The sequence below is a fragment of the Caloenas nicobarica genome, chromosome Z, assembly GCF_036013445.1.
Source record: "Caloenas nicobarica isolate bCalNic1 chromosome Z, bCalNic1.hap1, whole genome shotgun sequence".
NCBI lineage: Eukaryota > Metazoa > Chordata > Aves > Columbiformes > Columbidae > Caloenas > Caloenas nicobarica.
Genome location: NC_088284.1, coordinates 77,353,457 through 77,377,148, shown reverse-complemented (window position 1 = coordinate 77,377,148; position 23,692 = coordinate 77,353,457). Strand labels below are relative to the sequence as shown.

The 23,692-nt window shown below is 40.2% G+C and overlaps 1 protein-coding gene across 2 annotated transcripts in view; it reads right to left on the bottom strand.

Annotated features, from left to right (window-relative positions):
- MSH3 (mutS homolog 3) overlaps positions 1-23,628 on the bottom strand; it is a 131,574-nt gene extending 107,946 nt beyond the window's left edge. The window contains exons 1-8 of one of the 2 annotated variants that reach the window (XM_065655914.1): positions 23,459-23,628; positions 21,327-21,450; positions 20,073-20,296; positions 17,033-17,245; positions 14,268-14,384; positions 13,392-13,509; positions 11,958-12,103; positions 10,798-10,964 (exon numbers count right to left, since the gene is read on the bottom strand). In XM_065655914.1, the coding sequence (XP_065511986.1) occupies positions 10,798-10,964; positions 11,958-12,103; positions 13,392-13,509; positions 14,268-14,384; positions 17,033-17,245; positions 20,073-20,296; positions 21,327-21,450; positions 23,459-23,572 (1,223 nt within the window). In that variant the 5' untranslated portion in view covers positions 23,573-23,628. The remainder of the gene's footprint in view (positions 1-10,797; positions 10,965-11,957; positions 12,104-13,391; positions 13,510-14,267; positions 14,385-17,032; positions 17,246-20,072; positions 20,297-21,326; positions 21,451-23,458) is intronic. The other variant, XM_065655915.1, reaches the window with a different exon arrangement.
- Between the last annotated feature and the right edge of the window lie 64 nt (positions 23,629-23,692).

Sequence of the window (23,692 nt, the reverse complement as noted above, 5' to 3'; positions counted from 1 at the left end):
CCAACCATATCCTGGGCTACATCATAAGTGTGGCCAGCTGGTCGAGGGAGGTGATTCTGCCCTTCTGCTCTGCTCTGGTGAGACCCCACCTGGGGTCCTGTGTCCAGCTCTAGAGCCCTCAGCACAGGACAGACATGGACCTGCTGGAGAGGGACCAGAGGAGCCACCAAGATGATCAGAGGCTGGAACAGGTCTGGTGGGAGGACAGGCTGAGAGACTTGAGGTTGTTCAGCCTGGAGAAGAGAAGGCTCCAGGGAGACCTTATAGCTGCCTTACTTAAAGGGGCCAATAAAAAAGATGGGGACCGACTTTTTAGCAGGGACTGTTACGACAGGACAAGGGTGATGGTTTCAAACTAGAAGAGAGGAGATTCAGGTTAGACATGAGGAAGAAATTTTTTCCAGTGAGGGTGGTGAGAGCCTGGCCCAGGTTGCTCAGAGAGTTGGTGGATGCCCCAACCCTGAAGACATCCCAGGCCAGGCTGGACGGGGCTCTGAGCAACCTGAGCTGGGTGAAGATGTCCCTGCTCATGGCAGGGGTGGCACTGGGTGAGCTTTGAAGGTCCCTTCCAACCCAAAACATTCTATGATTCTACAATTATGTGTAAAAACAACTTTGCTATTTCCATTGCTATGCTTTGTTCCTAAATTTGGGAAGAGAGTGCTAGAGGTTGTGAAATAAGTAAAAAGTTTTCTTCATGATTAGGTGTCTCCGGCTTCATAGCAGTAGATTAAAAAGATGGTAACTCTTTCTCCATTTTTCTGTATTTTTAATTAAAGCTATTTTTAGAATAAAAACCCTAACTATTCTACGATTCTACGAATACCACCTTGCTCTTTATAGAGTTCTATTTGTTCTTCCTCAAGCCCTAACGTGAGTTGTTAAGTAAAAACAGAAATGCATAGCCTGAAAGCAGTATAAGACATGCAGAGAAATGGCGTGAAGTACAAAAAACCTAGTGAATCTCTCGAGGAAAGTTATCCTTCCTTTTCAGAACCCTGTACTTCACCAGCATATATAAAAGATGAAGGTAGAAGGGTCTGACTTAAGTCCTCCCTAGGATGCTATGTGGGGAGCTGCTGCTTCTCTCCCCATCTTAAGGTCCCTGTCAGCCATGACTTTGTCTAGAGGTATGTAGAGGAAAAGAACAGTACCAAGCAGCCTTGCAAGGAGTGTCTGAAATCTTACCGGAGATGGGGACAAGAGCACTCTAGATAGAGGAAACAAAAGGGCACAGACATGAAGAGGTGGGAAGGACTCCAGAAAGCAGGTAGCTTAGTTGAAGAAGAGGTAGAAGGGATGGAGAAGAAGACAATTATCTTCTGCCTGACAAGAAGCAAGAGAGACAGGCACAACATAAAATAAGAAGAGGAGTAGATTCAAGTATATTTGCTATGAACTATTTTTAAATACATCCATCTGCTTCTGGAGGAAGATTCTTTCACGTAAATGGAAAGCAAATATACATACATGAAACCTTTCTACACTAAAAAAAATACATTACTAAGCTTTGTACTGAAAGACCTAATTACTATAGCAATGACTCCAAATTCTTTACTAATAACTCAGAAAATATCCACGCAAATTGAGAAGCAAACTTAAATACAAATTTCTAACAATCTTTTTTACCATTCCTAATTCCCAGAGGAATAGTCCAGACTTAAGTACACTCTTCACAACTCTGATTTACTGAAAGCCTCTTACCTATGTCATACATCAAAAGGAACGACTATTAAGACACACATGTTGTAAGCCAGTCAAGCACAAAATTAAACTGTTAAAGATAGCCTGAAACATAAAGTTTGTTCCCTTTTGCAGCTCAGCCTAAATTGGTAGCACAGAAAAACCCTTTTCAGTTTCATTTCTTCAAAGTTAAGAAAATGAATATATTCTGTTTTTATAAAAAATAAATACCTTCATGGCCTTTCTACCCTAACTCACGAGGGGTTGGGAGTCACCATTACAAAACCATTATTCTTCTCTTCACTCTAGTATTATTGCTATCTGCATGTCAAATATGCAGACAGTTTCAGTCTTCCTCCTTCCCATACTCATCTCACATCACTACATTGTTTTGATTAAAATTGCTGAATTCCTAACTCCTAACACCAACAACAAGGGCAGAAAATGTGGGAAGAAGTAACATCTGAGAAATTAACACATCCAAAGTGTCCATGATGCCACTGTTCCACAGAGAATGATTGACGTCCCCAGTCAACCTCAAAGCAGAATTGCAGAAAAGAAGTCATTACTTAAAAAAGAGCTTGGACCTTAACAAATATGCCAACAAGCACTCGTAGGCTGTTAAAAAAAAAATTAAAATTTGCACACCAGTTTTAAGTGCTTAAGAGTCCTCCTCTATTTGAACATGTGCACTCTAGCTGCAGGTTACTGCAGAGTTTTCACTTGTACCTGGAACAACAGAAAATATGCAATTGATTTTCTGGTTATAAGAGCAAGCTGGCATCAGATATGCATATGCTGCTTGACAGTATGTTAGCTCCTCTACTGGATGCCTCAAAAAGGATTTTACTTTCATTCAAAACTCACTGTCGGTCGAAACAGAGATGCCAGTTACGTTTGAGGTTTTGCTATTTTTAAGAAGACAAGCCACTTACCTTTTGTTCTGGCCGCCTCGAAGCACATAAACAAGTGGCTGGTTTACTGTAGAGACCTGAGCACTCAGTTTCTGTACAGTCAGAGTCACTGGGACATTCAACACTTTTGCAAGTCATTTATATCTGTACTTTAATATAGTTGAGACAACTTCCAGTTTTAAGTGTGTGCATGTGCACGTACTTTCCCTCCTCTCGCTACAGTACAGTATGCAGCTGTTATACTGACAATTATTGTACAATCCGCCAATTTACACAAGCCCATCAGATACAATCGCCTGCTCTATCATGAAAATCTCCAATAAATATAACATATATACTAGCTTATAACAAAGTAAACATCCATTAGTAAATGTTCACTTCTTTGAATGATAAATGCATTATCTGAAAACTGGAAATTAAATTATTAATACAAATCAGACCAAAATAACAATGCCATTTGAGTTATTTCGGTTATTTGATTTTTTTTTTTTTTTTAGCAAGGCAATGACCTCTATCTCAAGTTAAAAAATTCCAAACATAAGTGAGAATTGTTCCTTCAAATTACGATTATTTAACTTGGGAATTTATTACCATTCTCTACCAAGTCACCTAATGCACGACAGTTATTTTCCTCGCAGATATCTAGGGAAAATTAGTTGTTATTAATTGGTTGCTTCCATCCTCTCCATCCCTACGACCAGGACCAGGACAAGTGGAGCTCCAGCACGGTGGTGCCACCTCCTGGAGGACAGAGGTGCAGAGCTCCAGGCTCCCGTTTGGGTTCATAACTGTGAGCTTCACCACCCTTCCCTGGCTGGAAAACTGACACCTGTTGTGAAAAGCCAACAGTATATAAATACATACTGAGAGAAAGAAGCAAGTAACATCATAACGACCAGACAAGACAACAAAAAGTAGAATTACTGGCACGTCATCTTCTGATCTATCCTATAATAATAAATCAAATAGGTGCCAAAACTTGAGAACAAATGCTTTGATTTTCCTGCTTATTTCAATAATTAATTTATTTTCAAATTAAAAAGTTATTTTTTTGACAGTAAGAAATTGTACAAGCACCGAGATCAATTTAATTATTATTAATTTAATAATTTCTGGCTCAAACACCAGGGAAAAAGAAAAAAAAAGCCAAATCCATGAATATCAGTGCAAAAATGCCACAAGTACAGCTCCTGAATACAGCATGTTTTCCATGCTGCTCACAATCATATGAAAAATAATGTACCTTTGAACCACGTATGAACTGCTGGAGAAGCACATCAGAGCATAAATCTTCACTTTTGCTGGGAAGAATTTACCAAAAACACGGGCAGGGCAAGGCCTGGGAAGGCCAGCTGTTACTGTAACAAGCAATATTAACATTTTTTACCTAATGTATGACCCAGATTAAGAAAAGTGCTCTGCACTGCATTTAGACACAGTGCTTTGCAACTGCCTTCCCATTTTTTTTTCTATTGACAACTCTGCATGCATAATAGAACAGTAATTTTACCTAAAGGATGCCATATGCCCATGTTGTGTCCCAGACTGTGAAGGGCACAAAGGTAGACAATGGTAAAGAAATAAACTTTACACATAAGCAATTTGTCAAAACAGATTTAAGCCCCATGCTTCCCTCACCTGCAACAGCACAGAAGACAATAATAAAATACAATATGGAGAACAGCACGCTTCACGACTACAACAAGATTAAAGCACAAAAAAGATGTGCAACAATTCTTTCAGGTCATTACATGATTTGGTAATACTGTTGTGGATTTTTTTCTGCTGTCTATTCTAAACAAGTCAGCTATGACATGACCACAATTTTTCAAGCAGCTTTCCATGCAGCTGAGTTGCCCAGGCCATGAATTGGATTATTAGCAGTGCAAAAAGCCTCTTTAGTCAGTAAACATCTGTTCAGTGATGCATTTGGTTTTCGTATTTACAGAAAACGGCTCACATGCTGGTTTTGTACTTTACTTGCTTTTTTCCTTCTGCAAATTCAAATGCTTCTAGCTTCCATTTATACAAAACATTCTCAAGATGTTTGTCACAGCTTGCCTTTCACTTAAAAATCCATGGGAATATTACAAGCTATACAAACCATGAAACCACTAGTTTTTATGATTACAAACCCTTTAGATCCTCATCACTCCTCTATTCAGCAATTTCATTTGCAATACTGCTTACTCTCACAATAACCATTGGGTGTCTTGTTTTAGCCACCACAAGCCTTCTCATCCTTGCTCACCTACAAACCTTATGAGCTGAGCTACATACATATATATGCACATAACTGCTCTCTGTTTTAAAAAAAAAGTCTTCAAGATTAGCTATATGAAAGCATCCTCTGGTCTGAGCAACCATCAGTCACATATAAAGAATCACAAAATTAAAAGTATTTTATATTCTTTTACAAGACTTCACTGAGTTCATTCCAGATGAGTTTCTACTCCTTGACCAATAACATAAATCCATAACCCTATCCATGAGAGCAATTAGCAATGAATAGCACTATTGACCAATGCATGTAATAAATTGGCTATTGCACACTCCTATACCCTTTACAAGTTAACTTACAAAGACAGTTGTACTTCCCATTTCAAGGAATCCAAAGCATTGCTGTAGTCTACTACGGGACCACATTGAGAGAAAAAAGCTGAAAGACATCTCTTATTCTTGATTTCTGATGAACTACAATCGGAGGGCAGGATGACAAGAAACAACCAGCCAGCAGTCAAATATCACCACCACAGGTAATGCTTTGGGCTGCAAGAGATCACAACAGGGCTGAAACCAGAGAGTAACAAACCTGTGGAACAAGGCAGGTATCTGAGAGACCACAGCCAATACAAAGTTAAAGGCAGAAGTCACAGCTAAAACAGAGGAGGTACCAGCACTGCACTGATGTGGTGTAAGCAGAAAGAGCTCAAAATGCTATTTATAGAGGTCTTTAAACACAAAGAAAGCAAGCCTACATTGCATGTAATGATGGAAGATCAGCTACTTGTGGGATTCAGCCCAGGAGTAATACAATCATACCAGTGAGCAGGGAGGATGACTTTAGTTCTCAACGAATTTGAGAGAGAAGGGAATTCCAGGGAGCAAACGCCCAAGCCAATAACAATACTGCAGTACTCAAGTGAAACAGAAACTCAAATGCCATAATCGGAAGTAAAAAAATCTTACCCATACTATGGGGAGCAAGTAGGAGACCCAGCTACAGCCTAAACAATGAAGCACATGATGGAGGTTGTGCCAGAACTGCCTCCTACACTACAGGACCAAGCTAACAGGAGGAAACAGAATAAAGTGAAAAATCAACAGGCACAGGCAGGAGGTTAGTTATCTTATCATCCTGATTTTAGATTGTTGACCAAACATCAAACAAGACATTCGCCCAAGCAGACTTGGGTGAAGTGATGGAGTCGAAAGTGAAGTAATTGTGATCAGCGTGTTTTTACATGATGCCAAAGAATGCTACAGAATAAAACATTGCCAGTGTTCACATAAAAAAGGGCAAATGGAAAAAATAGAAAGAGGAGAACTGGGGCACTCTTAATATGCACTCAATAGAAGTACCACATTTTTCAATTAAACAAAAAAGGTCCACATGAGAGAGCAAGAAAAACCAAAATGGAAAGGAGCCTCAAAAACAACTGCAGGAAGACTAGAGACCAGTACAGGCGAACTTTTAAAGCAGCCAATAGGTTAAGGAGGATGGGTATTGACCCTTGACTAGGAAGAGCCTGGAGCACAAAACACAGTGTTCTCCTTTAAAAACACATGTATTTTTTGAAGGCAATAATGTTTTCTTGGTTTTCTAGAAAGATGGAAACTAAAAGCGTTAAAAGATTTTCCTCCAGCCAGGCCAGCACTTGCAAACAGATGTTACTATCAGTTCGGGAACAGAACACTACCCACCAGAACAGTTTGTTCTGAAACAGTTTCTGCAACCTACTTTTAACTTTTACTTTGCTTTTGAAGCAAGGCTCTCCCTCAAAACTGACCTCCAGTTCACTGTCCTTGAATAGTACTTTCTAGTCATTTAATCTGTCCTTGAATAGTACTTTCTAGTTACTAATTTTCATGGACAATGTCTGTCACAACATTGGTAATAAGAGCATTTCATTTACCACGTGAAAGAGCAATAGCCTAGATTCAAACGGACATGAAACCATGCCAACATTTAAGCACATTTACTTTCATAAGCTTTAAATTACCAAAGGGGAAAGTTTGCAACGTGTAACGCAAGTCTACATCACAAGCTAAACCATTCCTTAAAGCTTACTCAGGTTGGCAAACACCAGAGTTTAATCCAAATGGTTAACGAAAATCTCCACAAAAAGATGGATGAGTCTACGGTCATTTAAATCAGTGGTAAAACACCCATCAATTCAGGCTAGGATTCCCCTCTGTCCACCAAGTACACAATTTAACTAAACTAGCTTCCTGCTAACTGAATTAAAACTCTGTTGTATGAACAACTCCAACAAACAGATTAAGAATTCTTACTACAGCAGCGTTTACCTTCGCTTACTGCTCATTAATATGCATTCCTACCTTAGACATGGAGAACTTCAAACCAGGACCAAATCTTACACTGCAAACTGCTTTCTTGGGCACAGCTCAAACTGGTGCTCTTAGACGGTTCTTCAAAAAGCTCTTCTGCTGCTTCAGTCATTTATTAACTTACTGTAAAATTTGCTCCATTCTTCCTATTGTAAGACCCTGTTTACAGCCACATATAAACATGTGAAAGTATTTTCTCCACTGATCTGCAGGATACGCAAACTTTTCACTTTCACTGTACTGCATATAATGTAAAAAGTGAGGAGGCTGCTTTCCATTGTGTATTTTACTTGCACTTTCATATTTGACTCAAAACTCTTTACAGCTATTTTACATTAATCCAGAGAAATAATTTATACCATTACGAAGTACTCCTTAGGTTTGAGTATTAGCTCTTGGTGATTATCAACCAGATTAAAACACTAAAACCTTTCTGATGACTTGCCTCATTTCTGACAAAAACAAATTTAGAACAGCAGCACCCTGCACCTCAGCTGATTTTTACTTCTGTGATGTAAATTTGACAGTGAAAATGTGCACAACGCTAAACCAGAAGCACCAATAAACAGTGCGAATGACATAGCTGAGCCCGGACATAGCTCTGGTGGCAAGAAGAGAACAGGAAAAGGGAAACACAGCATTCCATAAGGAGGAAATACGTATGCTTTATTTTTGTAGAATAAAGGCAGAGAGACGTACCCCAGTATATAATATTTATATCTGATCTTTGTATATTTAAAAAAAATATATAGAAATGGAAGGAAAGCACACAGATACTTTCAATTCTGCCAATATAACCAGCCACAGAACCAGATTATGACTGCTCTCTGCAGTGATTTATCTGGACTAAATGCTGTGGGGTTTTTAATAACCATCAGCACAGTCTTTATGCTGGAGGACACCTTGGCCACACCAGCTTGGTTGCTCAGTGAGAAGTTCTAATATACAACATCCAAAACCAAATCATCCCCCGACTTACACAGCCCCTGGTACAATTCTTACATGCCCTTAACAACTCCAAGCTGTACACCTCCTGGGACTACTTTCCTCTCCCATCTGTACCCTGTTTTTATAAATTCAGGGGTTTTCCACCGCATTATAAATACGCAAAGATATGAGGAGCCTTCTTGAAACACAAGACCTGGTTCCCATGGGTTTAGTCAGAAGGGTCTTCAAAAAATTATATAATTGAAACCTTTTGCAGCTAACAGATGATTCTCACCAGGAGCTATTAAAAAAGAGCAGACAAAGAACGAACTTACTGGGTAATGGACAATAACCCAAACTGAATATTACAGAACACTCAATATGCACTAAAAAAAAATTACTGCCTGTATAAAAGAAATTATATAAAAACTGAAGCCTAGTTAAAAGCAGAAGAAAGCAACATATTGGAACCACTTGAATAAATTTTAAATACTTCAGGGCCATCTAGTGGTCAAACCTTTGATACAAGAAAATCCATGAAGAATTGATTTTGAAATAATGTTACTGAAGTGTACTGAAGTAGTGTGTTGGGGTTTTTTTACCACTTCCACGTAATTAAGGACATTTAGGCTGGAGAGCTGCCTAGTAAATTACCAGAAAAGCGAAAAACCTACAAACTAATATCTCTTCACAAAAGCAGCTAATGGGTGCTACTTTTTGTTCTTAATAGATATAAGAAGTTGTGCAGAACCAAAAGAAAAAAAATACAATCACCCTCTCCAACCTTCATCAGAATTACCTTAACACAACTAAACTACTATTTTCTAAAAAATGCACTTGCTTTGTCAGTTTATTACACTGTTTTACCTTCCTCTGGCTTCCACAAAACTGTCAGTGCACAACACCAGCAACCAAAAAAACAACAAAAAAGGGCAACCAAAAATAAGAACTGTTAGTCTTCATTATGGTATATTTAGAAATATTTCGGGTGTAATCCTAGAGAACTGGTTTGCAAAAGAGAAAGTTATCAAAGGATCAGCAAGGCAAAAATGTACAACTGTTAGCAACTGGAAAATGTTTGTTACTTTCTAACTGGTCATTTGGTGAAGTCTTAACAAGCCATCTTACTACAAGGCAAATACATTGGTATTACTTGCTTAGTACAACCCATTGGAGTTGACCTTACAGCTTTGCGGTCCACACGTGAGCTGAGGGAACTGAAGAGCCTAGTATGACAAGAGCACACTTCCCTAGAAGTGCAAGCATGACAACACCACTGAATGATGATGAACACACCACTTTCACAAGCCACATCTTAAGATGCCTCATACCAAATCAGACACCTCCAGTCCCTCCTCTAAGTCTTGCCTCTCACATACACATGCCCTTGAAAGCCTGACAGCCAAGTACAGCAACACTTGTGCAAGTTCCTAGATGTGCCACAAAATTAGCTTTTCTGGATGACATGACTGCCTACCCTCCCCTTCATGTCAGCTTTTCTTCTTCTTTTTTCCTTTTTTTTTTTTTTCTTAATAAAAGGAGATGAAGAAGGATTACACTGGCGGTTGAGGAAAGGAATGCCTGTGGAGCAGACTGATTAAGCAGCTCAGCCGTCTGGAGCATCAGGGGAAGCTACAAGATGGTGACTTGGGCAGAGTTTAAGTGAGGTAGCCAAAGTACAGAATTCACTGTCAGGTGGCTCAGATCCATCTGACTGTGATGTATTTGTCTACCTTTACAATATGGGAGGGTGATGACAAAGCGCAATGATATTTGTATCTTTCCCCCAATACGAAACTTCGCCTATGTAATACATTCATTCTTATTTGGCTTTATTAGCTCCAGTTTTCTTAACACACAGAAGGACAATATTATCCTTTCTGACTAGTTCATTCAAGATGCAAATGTCGAGCTCTAAGCTAGTCCTCTACAGCCCAGAGCTGCATGGCCTAAAAAAAAAAAAAGTGAAAAACTAGTATTTTCTCACAAAAATTGCATCTGAAATATTTCACAAGTTCACCACATATGTTCAGAGGATTGTTTTATCCTTCCACAGTAAAACTGATAGCGAAAACATGTAACATTCACTTTTGAAATACACAGAGAACATAAAATAAACAGATGATCAGTCACAATACTTCCAAGCCTATATCCAAGTTCAAGATAGAGTAAAAGGGCAAACAGAATGAAATACCAGTTGCAAAGGTTTTCTATATCTACCTACGTTATTAGAAAAACTTCCATGCCTTTTACAGAGCTTAAGACTATGACAAACAAGAAAAGCAGCCACATAACACCATGTGCAGATCCTTAAGATAAGTGCACGAGCGCTGAAATAAATTCAACAGATACTGATAAAATAAATAAATAAATAAAATAAAATAAATTCAACATGATCCGGAGTATGGGAGCAAGATGATCTATATGAAAACAGCAAATATTTAGGCACGCAAATCTTTCATAGGCCTGAGACAGAAGCTATGAATTTTAGTCTAAATAAAATTTAAGAACGAATGCCCAAAACTCATTGGGATACGAGGAATTTTCAACCAAGCAGCAAACTACAGCCATTCTGAAATGGACCTTTAGAGAAATACACATCCACGTTTCTTCTGGATCTAAACTTTATCAATGGCTATGCTGTAATTTAAAACAAAACAAAACAAAACCCAACACACAACAAAATCCCCACGGAACATACCTCATGGAGGTTATACTCTTGATGAGCTTTTCAGACTCAGCTGACAAGCCAGATGGAAGTATTATTTCAACTGGTTGCAGGCGCAAAACCCGACTCTCTAACTGTAGGCGAGATGCACTGTCCCAAAAACTGTCAAAAATTACTTCTCCAGTAGTTGGTTGGATTGCCTGTCAAATAAAAAAAATATGCATTGAATATTTACATTTTCAAGGAGTGTTTCAGTGACTCAAATTATTAAACCAGAAAGTAAATTTATGCTATACAGCACAAAATTCTATAGCACCCACGTGCTTAGTGAAAGTGGCAGATCAATCTATGATACGGTAATAACTTCAAAAGACTACCACAATTTTGTCTTGGTAAACAAGAATACCTTAAAAATGTAAATATGTTCCTGTTATCATCAGTCCATCACTGCTCAACTTTTATTGCTAGACAAATCTACACAACTGGAAGTCCATGGAAAGTACATGCAATTCAGCCTTGAAACTAATTGCCATCCCAGCACACACTGTTTTTCTCTCCCAGCTGCACTGTCACAAGCACGATTGAGACTCTTTTAAATTACCATCAGACTGGGCTTTAGTTATCACTGTGTTTTGCCAGTTAAATAATCCTGGTTTTAATCTTCACCATAAAAGAAAATACAAATCTCAAGTGTAAACAGTAAAAAAGTGTCACTTTGTTCCTCTGAAGAACAGTATTTATCAAGGAAAAAAGTGCACGCAAGCTTTAAAATATTGACCCTATAAATGTTTAAACTTTAAAGATAGTAAAGCATCTGAACTAAAGATTTGTCTGTATTTGGTTAAAACACAGATACGTTTTCAAGTTAAACAGCAGTAAAAACAGTATCAGGAATATTCAATGATCAACTCCAGATCTGTTCTGTGGTTTTCAAACAGAAAGCCATCACAATTCACACATGGATGGTATCTTACCTAAACTGCACTGTGTTACCAAAAAAAAAAACCCAAAAACCAAAAAGACCCAAACACTGAATGACAGAACAGACAGAATCATACATTTAATTAAGAAGATAACCACTCATCTCAAAAACAAACAAAAAAACCCAACACAACACCCACAGCAATGAAACAACCTCCCAAAAAACCCAACACGAGTCTTAAAATACTGATTCCCCTGTGAAACTAACTTACCATAATGCCTATAAGAACGTCACCTTTCTTCCTGTCTTTTAAGTTTTCTGCATTTTCACAGATACAGAGGAGGTAGTTATCAGGGACATCGGCTGTTACCTCTTCAACATCAACAGAATCATCTAGCTTCAGCAAAGGGTATACATGTAACGAATGTTAAAAAAAAAAAATAGTACACAGATTTTGGTGGATTATTCATAGGTCCTAGATCTAAGACCTTCTCAACTAGATTTTGTACTGGGCCTTCTAGACTGTTACATTTTTATTAGCTTGACTCCTACTGTGATTTTAGTGACCCTTAGATGACTGTCAGCATGAGGACTGAAGTCAATACAGGACAGGCAGTTAAATGACGCACAGATTTCATCAGCTCATGTGAACACCACCTTTGACTATGTCTGTGGATCTCCCCATTCAGGCAAGAGCAGCTGTGTCGAAAGTTAAACCAGCAGCTGATTCTGCACATGGGCTACCCCACCTCATCATTTTGATTTCATATCCTCAAAGTGCATGCACCTACCAGAAAAAAAACCTAAATGCACTAGGTATGCTGCAACTGAAAAGCAGGCAATACCCTGACTTAAACAGAAGTCTACAGCTAAGGAGGAGATAAATTTAGTTGCATTAAACACTTCCTGCATATCTATCCACCAGGCTAGGTCATACTGCTGAGCCTGACTTCATGGAGTTTTCCAGCTATTACAAGGGAGACCGTAAGTCCACTAGAAGTTTAAAAAAAAAAAAAAATCTCAGGACTGTGTTATCTGCTTCCCTGATCTACTCTGTAAGTGTAACCTCAAAGGCATTAATCTAATAATGTTCCTAGCTCCTGCTATCTAGATTAAGAAATTAAAGAAAAAATTGTGAGGTAGATAAGGCAGGAGATAGGAAAACAGAAACCGGAAGGAAAGCAATTAAGAAAATAACTTCACTGGTTAAAAGCTATTTCTACCTCAATTTTGCATTTTCTTTGTTACAACAGTCAGGACTTAATTACCCAGCCAGATTTTTAACAGTCCATTGATTTTATTACCTTCTTGTCACTGAAAGCAAATTGTTGATACCAAACAGTCAATTCTTGTTTCTTCACACCCTCCTGAATCACTAATGCTATGCATTCTCAATCTGGTAAAACACGGAGTTGCAGACAAGACCTACAGAACACTGGAGACTTGGGAAGTCCACTCTGTGACTTCAGAAAGCAACTGCAGTAAACACAACCTCCGCTGTTTCACAACATACCTAAAGCCTTGAAGACATTAAATTCTTTATAAAGCCAGCACGATGCTTTATGACAACATAAACTTTATTTCCTGCTGCCACTCCCTGTCAGTCATTAGCTACTCATGTTCCATCTAGGTGATTATACTACAGTTATGGCCTCTCATACACCAAAGATCAGAGAGTGAAATGAAATTTCTTGGAAAAGGATATCTTCTCCAATAAGCGTAGACTTTGTGTAGAGAGCAGTCAGTTTCCGGCTGAAGACGGAGCTTTTATTTTCTCCAGCAGCCTTCAGTGCTGCAGTTTCCATTTGTTTTATTACTCCAACCTACAGGCATACAGACAAGGAAAAAAAGAGTCAGCTTTGATAATAAATGATTTTTTTTTAATTTTATAAAAAAGATGATCTTTTAAGACATGCAAACAGCAAGTGCATCATTAAAGTTGAGCAGCAAGTGCAGAGGCTAGCACCAATCCTACTAATGAAATTATAAAGCACTGCTTTTCCTTATACTCTGTCCACTTCTAACTGCCCCCTCAACTACTGTCCCTGCACTTCTTGTCCTATTTTGAAACAATTTAGCTAGAGTTTGCCACTTGGCAGAGAACGGTCACTGTAATCACTTTAAATTCAAAAAGTCCTTTTCTCATAAGCAGAAAAAAAAAAAGGCATCAACAGAAAGCCACAGAATTATAGGGATCAACAACAGGAAGGAAAAGAGAAAAAAAATATGGGCTGAGAAAAGAAAAACAAGGATGTGAGGATAAATAAAAGGAAGAGCAGATATTTAAATATATCTTTATCTAATGCAAAGGCTTGATAAAAACTGAGACAAAGAATTGTTCTAGAACTGTTCTATTATACACAAACATACTTCTCTGTAAAAGGGAGGAAGACTGAATCTACTTAAATTTCATGAGACCAGAATAGAGAAATTGAAAGAAAGGAAAGTTAGCCATTTTAATTGCAAAAACAGATGATAATGAGTTTCCCACTTCTCAGTTCAAATAAGACCCAGGTACAAGTACACGTTATTTCAGTGCTATTCTGTACTTAAACATCATTTAATAAAAGCCAGTAATAACCTTATATCCTTTTGCTACAAGTCGCCGCACATGGACAAACAGTCTGTGACTCGGTATACTGGCAGTCATAAAGTTATGATCCTGATGACAATAAATGTTCAGTTCTTTAGCTGCAATCTGCAAAGTAGAAGAAGAGTCACCCAATAGTTCAAAATACAATTCAGGAGCTCTCCTCTGTGATACTACTGATGCACAACTACTTCACATCAGATTTGTATGCCACACCTTGATCTTTATGACTGTGACATAAACCACCTACACAGAACACACGGATACTGCAACACAGCCCAACAAACCGTCAAATAATTTTCAGAGCACCAAACATGCAAAAATAATGGATTTATTTTAGTTGTGGTTATAAGGATGGAATTAAGCTCACAAATCAATTAAAAAACTGAAAAATCAGTATCAAACAGCAGTGGAAGCTAAATACAGGCCTGTCAGTCTCACTTCTGTGCCTGAAAAAATTATGGAGATTATTCTGTGAGTTTCTGAAAAACACCTGAATGATAATGCAGTCATTGGTCCCAGCCAGCACGGGTTCATGAGGGGAGAGTCTTGCTTAACAAACTTAATTTCTTTGTATGACAAGGTTACCCACCTCACTGACCAAGGGAAGCCTGATGATGTGATCTTTTTGGATTTCAGTAAAGCCTTTCATACTGTCTCTCACAGTCTCCTCCTGGACAAGACGTCCAGCATACAGCTGGGTAAACACACAATGCAGTGGGTGAGCAACTGGCTGACAGGCCAGGCTCAAAGGCTTCTGGTAAATGGGTCACGTTGGGCTGGCGACCAGTCACTAGTGGGTTCTCCAGGGATCCATCTTAGTGCCAGCGCTCTTCAATGTCTTTATAAATCACTTAGACTCGGGACTTGAAGGACTAAAGTTTGCTGATGACACAAAATTGGGAGGAGCTGTCAACACTCTCGAGGGCAGAGAGGCCCTGCAGAGGGATCTGGACAAATTGGAGAACTGGGCAATCACCAACCATATGATGTTCAACAATGGCAAGTGCTGGATTTTGCACCTGGGACACAGCAACCTTGGCTGTACAGACAGACTGAGGGACGAGATGTTGGAAAGCAGCCCCACAGAGAAGGATCTGGGGGTTCTGGTCAATGGCAAGTTGAACATGAGCCAACAGTGTCCCTGGCAGCCAAGAGGGACCCGTGTCCTGGGTGCATCCAGCACAGCATCGCCAGTCGGGCAGGCAAGTGATTGTCCCGCTCTGCTCTGCGCTGGTGTGGCCTCACCTGGAGCACTGTGTGCAGGGCTGGGGACACAGGATAAAAAAAGATATTAAGCTACTGAAGAGTGTCCAGAAGAGGGCTACAAAGTTGGTGAAGGGTTTGGAGGGGAAGCCGTATGAGGAGCAGCTACAGTCACTTTGTTTGTTCAGCCTGAGGAAGAGGAGAGTGAGGGGAGACCTCATCGTGGTCTACAGCTTCTTCACAAGGGGAGGAGGATTGGGAAGGCGCTGAGCTCTTCTCTCTGGTGACCAATGACAGAACCTGAGGGAATGGCAGGAAGTTGTGCCAGGGGAGGTTCAGGTTGGACATAAGGAAAAGGTTCTTCACCCAGAAGGTGCTGGACACTAGAACAGGCTCCCCAGGGAGGTGTCACAGCCCCAAGCCTGACAGTGTTCAAGAAGAGACTGGACAACGTCCTCAGATACATGGAGTGAACTGTGGGGTTGTCATATGCAGGGACAGGATAATGAGTTTTTTCTGTCCCAAAATCATTGCTACCAATTTAACCTTTGATCTGCACCATTTCCACACTGGAGACCGGTGAGAAACGTTGCTAAGTTACTAGGAATTAGTTCTCCTGATCTAATTTGTACTGTGTAATTTGTCTACTAGTTTGCTGGTGAACTCACAGTCCAGAAATATACTATCCAGGTACAGAATTCAGTGTTTGACTGCAGTTCCTGTTTAAGACCACTTTCCCTGTCAATGAACACCTACCTTTTTGCCAAGAGGCAAAAAAAAAAATTACAAATCATACATTATAATGTAACATTTTAACAAATGTTGCTACTCTTTTTCTATGAAGTAGAATCATAGACTCATAGAATGTCCCAAGTTGGAAGGGACCCACATGGATCATCGAGTCCAGCTCCTGTCCCTGCATATGACAACCCCACAGTTCACACCATGTCTCTGAGGGCCTTGTCCAATCACCTCTTGAATACTGTCAGGCTCGGAGCCGTGACACCTCCCTGGAATTATGAAAAATTTATGAACCATCAGTTTAAAATTATGCTTGTTGCAAAGTACTTTCCAGTTCCTACAGAGCTGGCACATGTAGGTGTCACATCTGAACATGCATCCAAGATGCTTTCGGCACCCAGGCTATACCAGCTATATTCATTTACTTTTACACCACTTGTTCCACTGTCTTCCAAACTGAAATACTCCTAGTAGAGTTTTGGGCCATGATAGCGAATTCACACTAGAAAATGTTTCAGCTTTAACTCTGACAAGTAATTATTCTAGGACCACATCTTAAGTTATCAATATGTAGGATAAAAAGCACTACCATATGATTACAAAATAATAAACACTATTTTGGTAAAGAGTGTGTGCGTAATGGATAGTCTTCAATTTAAGCATGCAGAGATTTTTTTATCTTGATTTCGAGTATTAAAAAAACCCACAAAACTCATGCCCCCCAAAAGCCTTCGTTCTGGAAGTGGCTGTAGACCTAGTATGACACTAACATAATGCAAGCATCTTTTTGTAACCCTGGTAAAAATTACCTCTGCATCTTCTCCAAAGAAGCGATACTTGTATCCGCATTCCACACACAAAACAGCATCTTTATACTGTTTCTTCATTTCCATGAACTGAAGTTCTAGGGGAGTGTAAATGCTTTTGGTTCTCTTACAAATATTTGTATCTGAAGTATTTTGACTATTTTCATAAGACTTAAGAGATGCAGAAAACTGACTAAGATCACAGCGTGACTCCTCCTGTAAATCAAAGATGGAAAAGTATAGTTAGGCATCATCAAATAAATCAGTCGTCCCTGCTGACCTTAACTCACATTGACCATAAAGCTGAAGATTGTTCTAGCAGTAAATAGCCCCAAGAACTGCAGCAACACTATTACAGTAGGATATAGATAATACAGTTTTTTTGGAATTAAAATGAATTAAAAAGCCATGAAAGGCAAAGATTTTGCATCAATTCACTGACTTGGTTTATAACAGTCCTTAGACATCTCAGCTGAAATTAGATCCCTCTTGTATCATGAGTTCTCAAAACATGTATCAAGAGACATGCAGGTTGTGAAGACCGGGCAGTCTAAACTGGCCAGATACAAAAATAAGGATGAATTACCACTCCAACTTACAGATGAGAAACTGCAGAGCAGAGAGATTAATGACATCCCAAAAATCCACAGTAAATCAAAAAATAAACCAATTCAATACAAGTCTCAGTTCACTGTTACAAGTACCAAAACCATATTTCTTCTCCAGCCTGCCCTTCCTACATAAACTCAGCAAACCTCCCAAAATAATTTATTCTTAAACACAGAAAATCTGTATTAGTTTATAAACGCTGTTTAACAGTTAAAGCTTTGAGTCCACTGTCTCAGTGGTTTATCACTTACAATGACATTATGTAGTCTATGCTAGCCAAGTAACTTGAGCTCTACAACTTTGTTTTTTGTTCTGTATTGTAAGCAGGATGATGGACCCAGTCTTTTAGGAGAGCAGTGAACAAGGTGCGCTTCACTTAAATCAAAGTCCCCTCCTCAGTTATATCACAATATCAAGTACTGATAAAATTGGTTAAAAAAAACCCCACAAAGACAAAACACTCCACAAGTTTTTAAAGTCTATGACTATACAAAGCATGACTCATCAGGTTGTGTTGTGAGTTTTTGTATCTGCAAATAAACCTGGTAAACTTAAATTTCTAACAACTGTCCCATCTAGATTATAAGCAACAAAATCAACAGACTGTTTAGAAGGAATGGTAACTCAGAAGAAAGAGATAGTACAAATTATATACTTGGGGTCACAGGATTGTACAAACAATGCAGTCAGAAAAAAATGGAAAAAAAGAGAACACTTAGCTGTATTGTTAAGAGTGAACTGCAAAATTCCCAGAATTGCACATGATCAAGGGATGACCCCTTTGACAGTCAGACAACATAGCCCAGCACAAACAAAGCTGTATCATGTCTAGAACTCAGATGGCCCCAGGACCTCAGATTTCTCCACTGCAAAATCCTCTGCCAAAGGATTCAACAGTCTTCGATCCAAGGTCTGTGCCAGGCCAGTGGTATGACCTTGTCTCACGTTACAGAGGAAACTGTTGTGACAAAGCATGTGATATAAGGTCATAAAAGAAAGGAAAAGAAACCAAAACATACATGTAAATCGAACTGTTGAGATGGCTGTAAGTTAGTAGCTCAAGGAATTTAGAAGAAAATTACTCACATAAAAATGTTATAATTCTAAGAAAAAAGCAAGATACAAACATCTACGATGAGTCATTCCAAGGGAGGGAGACCAGCCCTTCCCCACCTCACTGCCTGGCCAGCACAGACTCAGTACGTGTCTTATACAGAAAGATGACAGTAAAGCTGTGTCAAGGAGGGTCATGAGTCCTCACCATCTACTGAGTATACTAAGAAAAAATTGCTCTTTTACTTCATTACATCTTGCTTGCTGAGGCTCTCTGCACATGGTTTAAGATGACCTTCCTCAAGATCTAGGAAGGGAGACTTAACAGCTGTTATAATCTCACAATCTGTGATTGACTGGACCTGAGCGCTGTTTGGTGACAAGCATCTAAGTATATGAATATGCAGTGGCAACACTGCTACAAAAAGTGCATCGGTGTTGGTTCATTGGAAACTAACTTCAAAATAGGAAGGTAGAAATATGGCCCTAGCTGTTACACAGATTAACAAACACATCTGTTCAAAGATACAGAAACCTGAATTTTGCTGAAACGACCATCTTAGGTCCACAGCTTGGTGGAGAGAGTTGCACATGCCTTTGCTCACCAACCACGCACTTCTACTGCAGTTCACAGAATCACAAAATGGTTTGGGTTGGAAGGGACCTTAAAGATCATGGAGTTCCAACCTTCCTGCCATAGGCAGGGACACCATCCACTAGACCAAGTGGCTCAAAGCTCCATCCAACCTGCAGTAACAACAGCTAGTGTAAACCACACATTTTTAACAAACAACCTATACCAGGTACATGCTGTCTCCAGTGTTACTGAAGAGAAAGTCACTAAGAAAAAATACTCTTCATCCATGTTTCACATACATGCGTGTGTAAAACACATAAATTATACAATTTCAGTATCTAGAATAGGTTCTCAAACATCTGTGAGACATGCTGAAGTATGATTTACAGATTAAACTAGTAGGGGCAGCATCTGGTGTCAATGTAACTGGATGAACAAAGCGTCAAAAATTAAGACATTCCAGATAGACAAGGTTTTTTTAAACAGGGACAGAAAAGGAATCAGTTTTCTGTGTTCTCCACCTGACTACACCTCATAATCTCAATCCCTTATCGTAACAGAAATCTCCTGCCACGAGCTGTTCACTTCACCATTCTAATTTTTATCTCATGTTGACACAACCCAGACACCCCAGTTTAAGGTAACAGTTCCAGGAAAACATCCATACACAAACACTGGTTTATTGGGTATTGCTGCACAACTTCACGACAGAACACAGAAACACAAAAGGAATGTTGCACCAAAGCTTACTTTTTTAAACCATAAAAAGTGATCTGAGCAGCAGTGGACCAAAGCTCTACGTACCTTCTGAGCCACCTTTGGTCTAGTGTCCCCAGACTGAAGAGAGTTTTTCAATTCTGAACTTCTCCCAATAACACTGGGACATTTTTCCAAACTCAGACATTCTTTCTTCTGAAAACTGTCCTCCTGGACTCTGTTACACTGCTGGTCTGAATCACTGCAGAATTCTCTCAGTCTGTCTAGAGTTTGCAAACATATACGGGGCTTTTCACACTTCGGAGGTTCTTCTTCAGCAAAAGTACACAACAAAAACATATTAGCGACTTATTTTCTAAAACAGAACATCTATTAGAATGACATCAGTAAGCACAGAACACAACGACCATTTTGCTCTGTCACTCTCTTTCCTACATTCCTCCTCCTCTTCTCCCATTGCAGTACTTCTGCTAGACTGACAGAATTGTGCATGTAATCAGTTTGGCTAACTTCCCTGGAAAAAATCAATGCTCCTCACTCATACGCTTCTTCATACATGGGAAAAGAAGTACAACTATGTTCTGGACTGGTAACTGCAAAGCCCCAAAATCAGCGAAGGATATTGGAACACGAGTGGTATGTTTTTCAGTAGTTTTTAAGCAGATAGCATTGCTAGTTGACAGTGTCTTACAGAAACTTTAAAACATCACACCCACAAAAGTGTATATAATTCCCTCCTTAAAAAAATTATAGAGGCTAATTCTTTTCAGTGAAGTGTAAGCATAATGAACTTTACATTCACTGATTTTCCTACTAGCATCACTGATTTGCTAAATTCTTTGTTCAAAGCCAGATGGAGCACAGGCATTTTCAATGTAATTAAGTGGCTACCACTTCACAGCTAAGAGCACTGCCTTAGAACTATTTATTTTGAGGTAGCCCTTAGGTATCTCAGTCACAGGCCAGACTCCACACAGCTGCCAGGTGTCAGTCATGCTTCAGCCTGAGTCTAAAAGACAGACTGTTAAACCAACACAGAAAGGGAAGTGGTACCATTTCTGCCTGGGCATTTGAACTTCACTGACTGAACAACCTGCTAAAGCTGAGCCAGCTGAAGGGGATTTGCAGAGTTATTCTGGAGCAAGGCTCAAATACCCAGCTTCTGAGCCACAGAAATGTGCTTTAACATTATAGCTAGTATGCTCATAACAGCTCTTCAGAGATCTATCTTACGCTCAAGAGACAGTTCCTATAGTATCTGCCGACAATCTTTTTACATTGGATAAAGAAAAACTATTTATTTGGTATAAATGTTTGAAGGCTTCTTTACAGTCAACTGACTTGTATCCTGAATCTTGAGTGGATTATAGAAGTCTTCTAGAGTAATTTGCCGTGCCTTGGTCTTCTTTTCACATGGTTCATTGCTTTCAGTTGATGTTCTCCTTTTCGTGCCAAGTTCAGAAGCCTGAAACATAAACAAGTTCAGATACTTTTTCTCTTTGCCACCCTCTATGAAAGACAATAATGGACCCAAGGATGTCAGAGAGATAATGCAAAATTAATTTACAACATATGAAATCACTATTTTAACTACCTACATTTGTTTTTTATAAAATAGCTCGTCTAATGTTCAAGGCTACAAAAGGAAGATAAATAATGCATTCTGTGAATAAGCTGTCTGTTGTACTAGAAAATAAACACCTGCAGCTACCATGTTTTCAAAAGGCAGCTAAGAGCTACTTCTGTGGCAGAGAATTGAACCAGCACTTAACAGACTTGCCCATCATACCATACACTACCACCCTGCGTCTGAATCAGATCTCTTCTTCAAATCCTCGTTCCTACAGTTCAGAGTCCTCTTCTTGACAGATACTTGCTATCTGCCTCTGAGAGGCACTATTTCCTATGGCCTACATCCTCATGATGTAAGACTTATCTTCTTCACACCATTCTGGAAGTGTTAATCTGGACTTAAAAGATTTTCCTAAACTATCTCTAAACATCTAACAAGCATCACCATGGGTTTGTATAGAACACAGTACTTTCGACTGCTGCTCCCTTATGTGGCTTTTGACATAAGCACTTACAATGCTTCATAAACAGAAAATTCACCAATGTATATTGTTTCATCATTGATATATTCTGTTTGACAGAATGCAGGAAATATGACCAAATATAAAGTAACTTGCAACTGCAACAATGTATAAACACATTACCATTTCACTTCACAGATAAACACACAACAGGTACTTTTAGCAGCTTGCATCCACATTTCATATGGTAATCTCAGGTGGCCTAAATGTATTAATGGGGAAGTTCAATCTCCCTATAACTAAGAGGAAACTCCACCCTCAGCAACTAAGCCCGTAACCTGTACATAATATATCCATATGCACAGCCCACACAAGTGGCAAAGAGTTTCCTTTCCAAGTCCACTATAATATACCACCAGACTAATACTAATTACGAAGCAGTTTTTCTGCATGGACAAAAAAGCAGGCACTTTTCAAAATATATTGTGACCAGAAAGAATAAAAAAGGTTAACTTGAGACACAGGTGAAAAAAGGCATGCACCTTTCCAGGGCCAGAAAGGGCTAGAAACATTAACTACAGGGAGACTGAAAAAGATAAATTTTGAATGAAATCCAATTGTTAAGAGACAGCAATTTTTCCCCTGTGGTGACAAGGGGTGGTGGTTTTAAACTAAAAGAGGGGAGAGTCAGGCTACATATAAGGAAGAAATTTTTTATGATGAAGGTGGTTAAACCCTGGCCCAGGTTGGCCAGAGAGGTGGTGGATGCCCCATCCCTGGAGACATCCCAGGCCAGGCTGGACGGGGCTCTGAGCAACCTGAGCTGGGTGAAGATGTCCCTGCTCATAGCAGGGGTGGGACAGGATGAGATTTGAAGGTCCCTTCCAACCCAAACCGTTCTATGATACTATGGCATAGAGAGGCTGGTTGTTCACTGCACACTCTCTTGGCCTTGCACCCAGCAGCAGACTAAGAGCTGCTCAAGGCCCACGATGCTCAACCACACCAGGAGGCACAACCTGTGCCAGAAGGTCCAACACTACTGCAAGGGTGCGAAGCGCCTGACACACTGACAGGCACGCGGGCTTTGCCAAGCTCACCGTACCTATGCCAAGCTCCGTTTCCTACAACACGGGCACATCCTGACTGTCGCCTGAAAGACCAGGTATCGCTACCCAGTGTTACACCACGCAAAGGTGCTGCGGGAAGCCTTAGTAACATTTAAGGCCCTGCCTGCTGGCGGGGCCGCCGCAGAGCACCCCTTTGTTTAGCAGGGCCGTGACCAGCTCTGGTCATCCCTCCTGAGGTGAATCATACACGGGGAAACCAGGCAGCCCCGAGAGGCCTCGGCCACCACCACCAGGGTTCCCGCACGGCGCCTGCGGCCCGGCCCGGCCCTCCGGGCGCCCTGAGCCCCAACCGCCGCCATCCCGGGCGCACCGTCTGCCGGGCAGCGCCCTGCTCCCCGCCGCTCCCCGCCGATCCGAAGAACCTGCTCAGCACCATCTGCTGCCCCCCGCCGCCGCCGCCCTCCCGCCGCTGCCGCCGCGGCATGGCAATGGCGGACCCCGCGCGCAGGCCGCCGCCAGCGGCAACACGGCCCTCGCCGGATGCGACGGCGGACGTGGGGCGGGGCGGCGAGGGGAGGGAAAGAAAAGGAAGGGAACGGCCCGC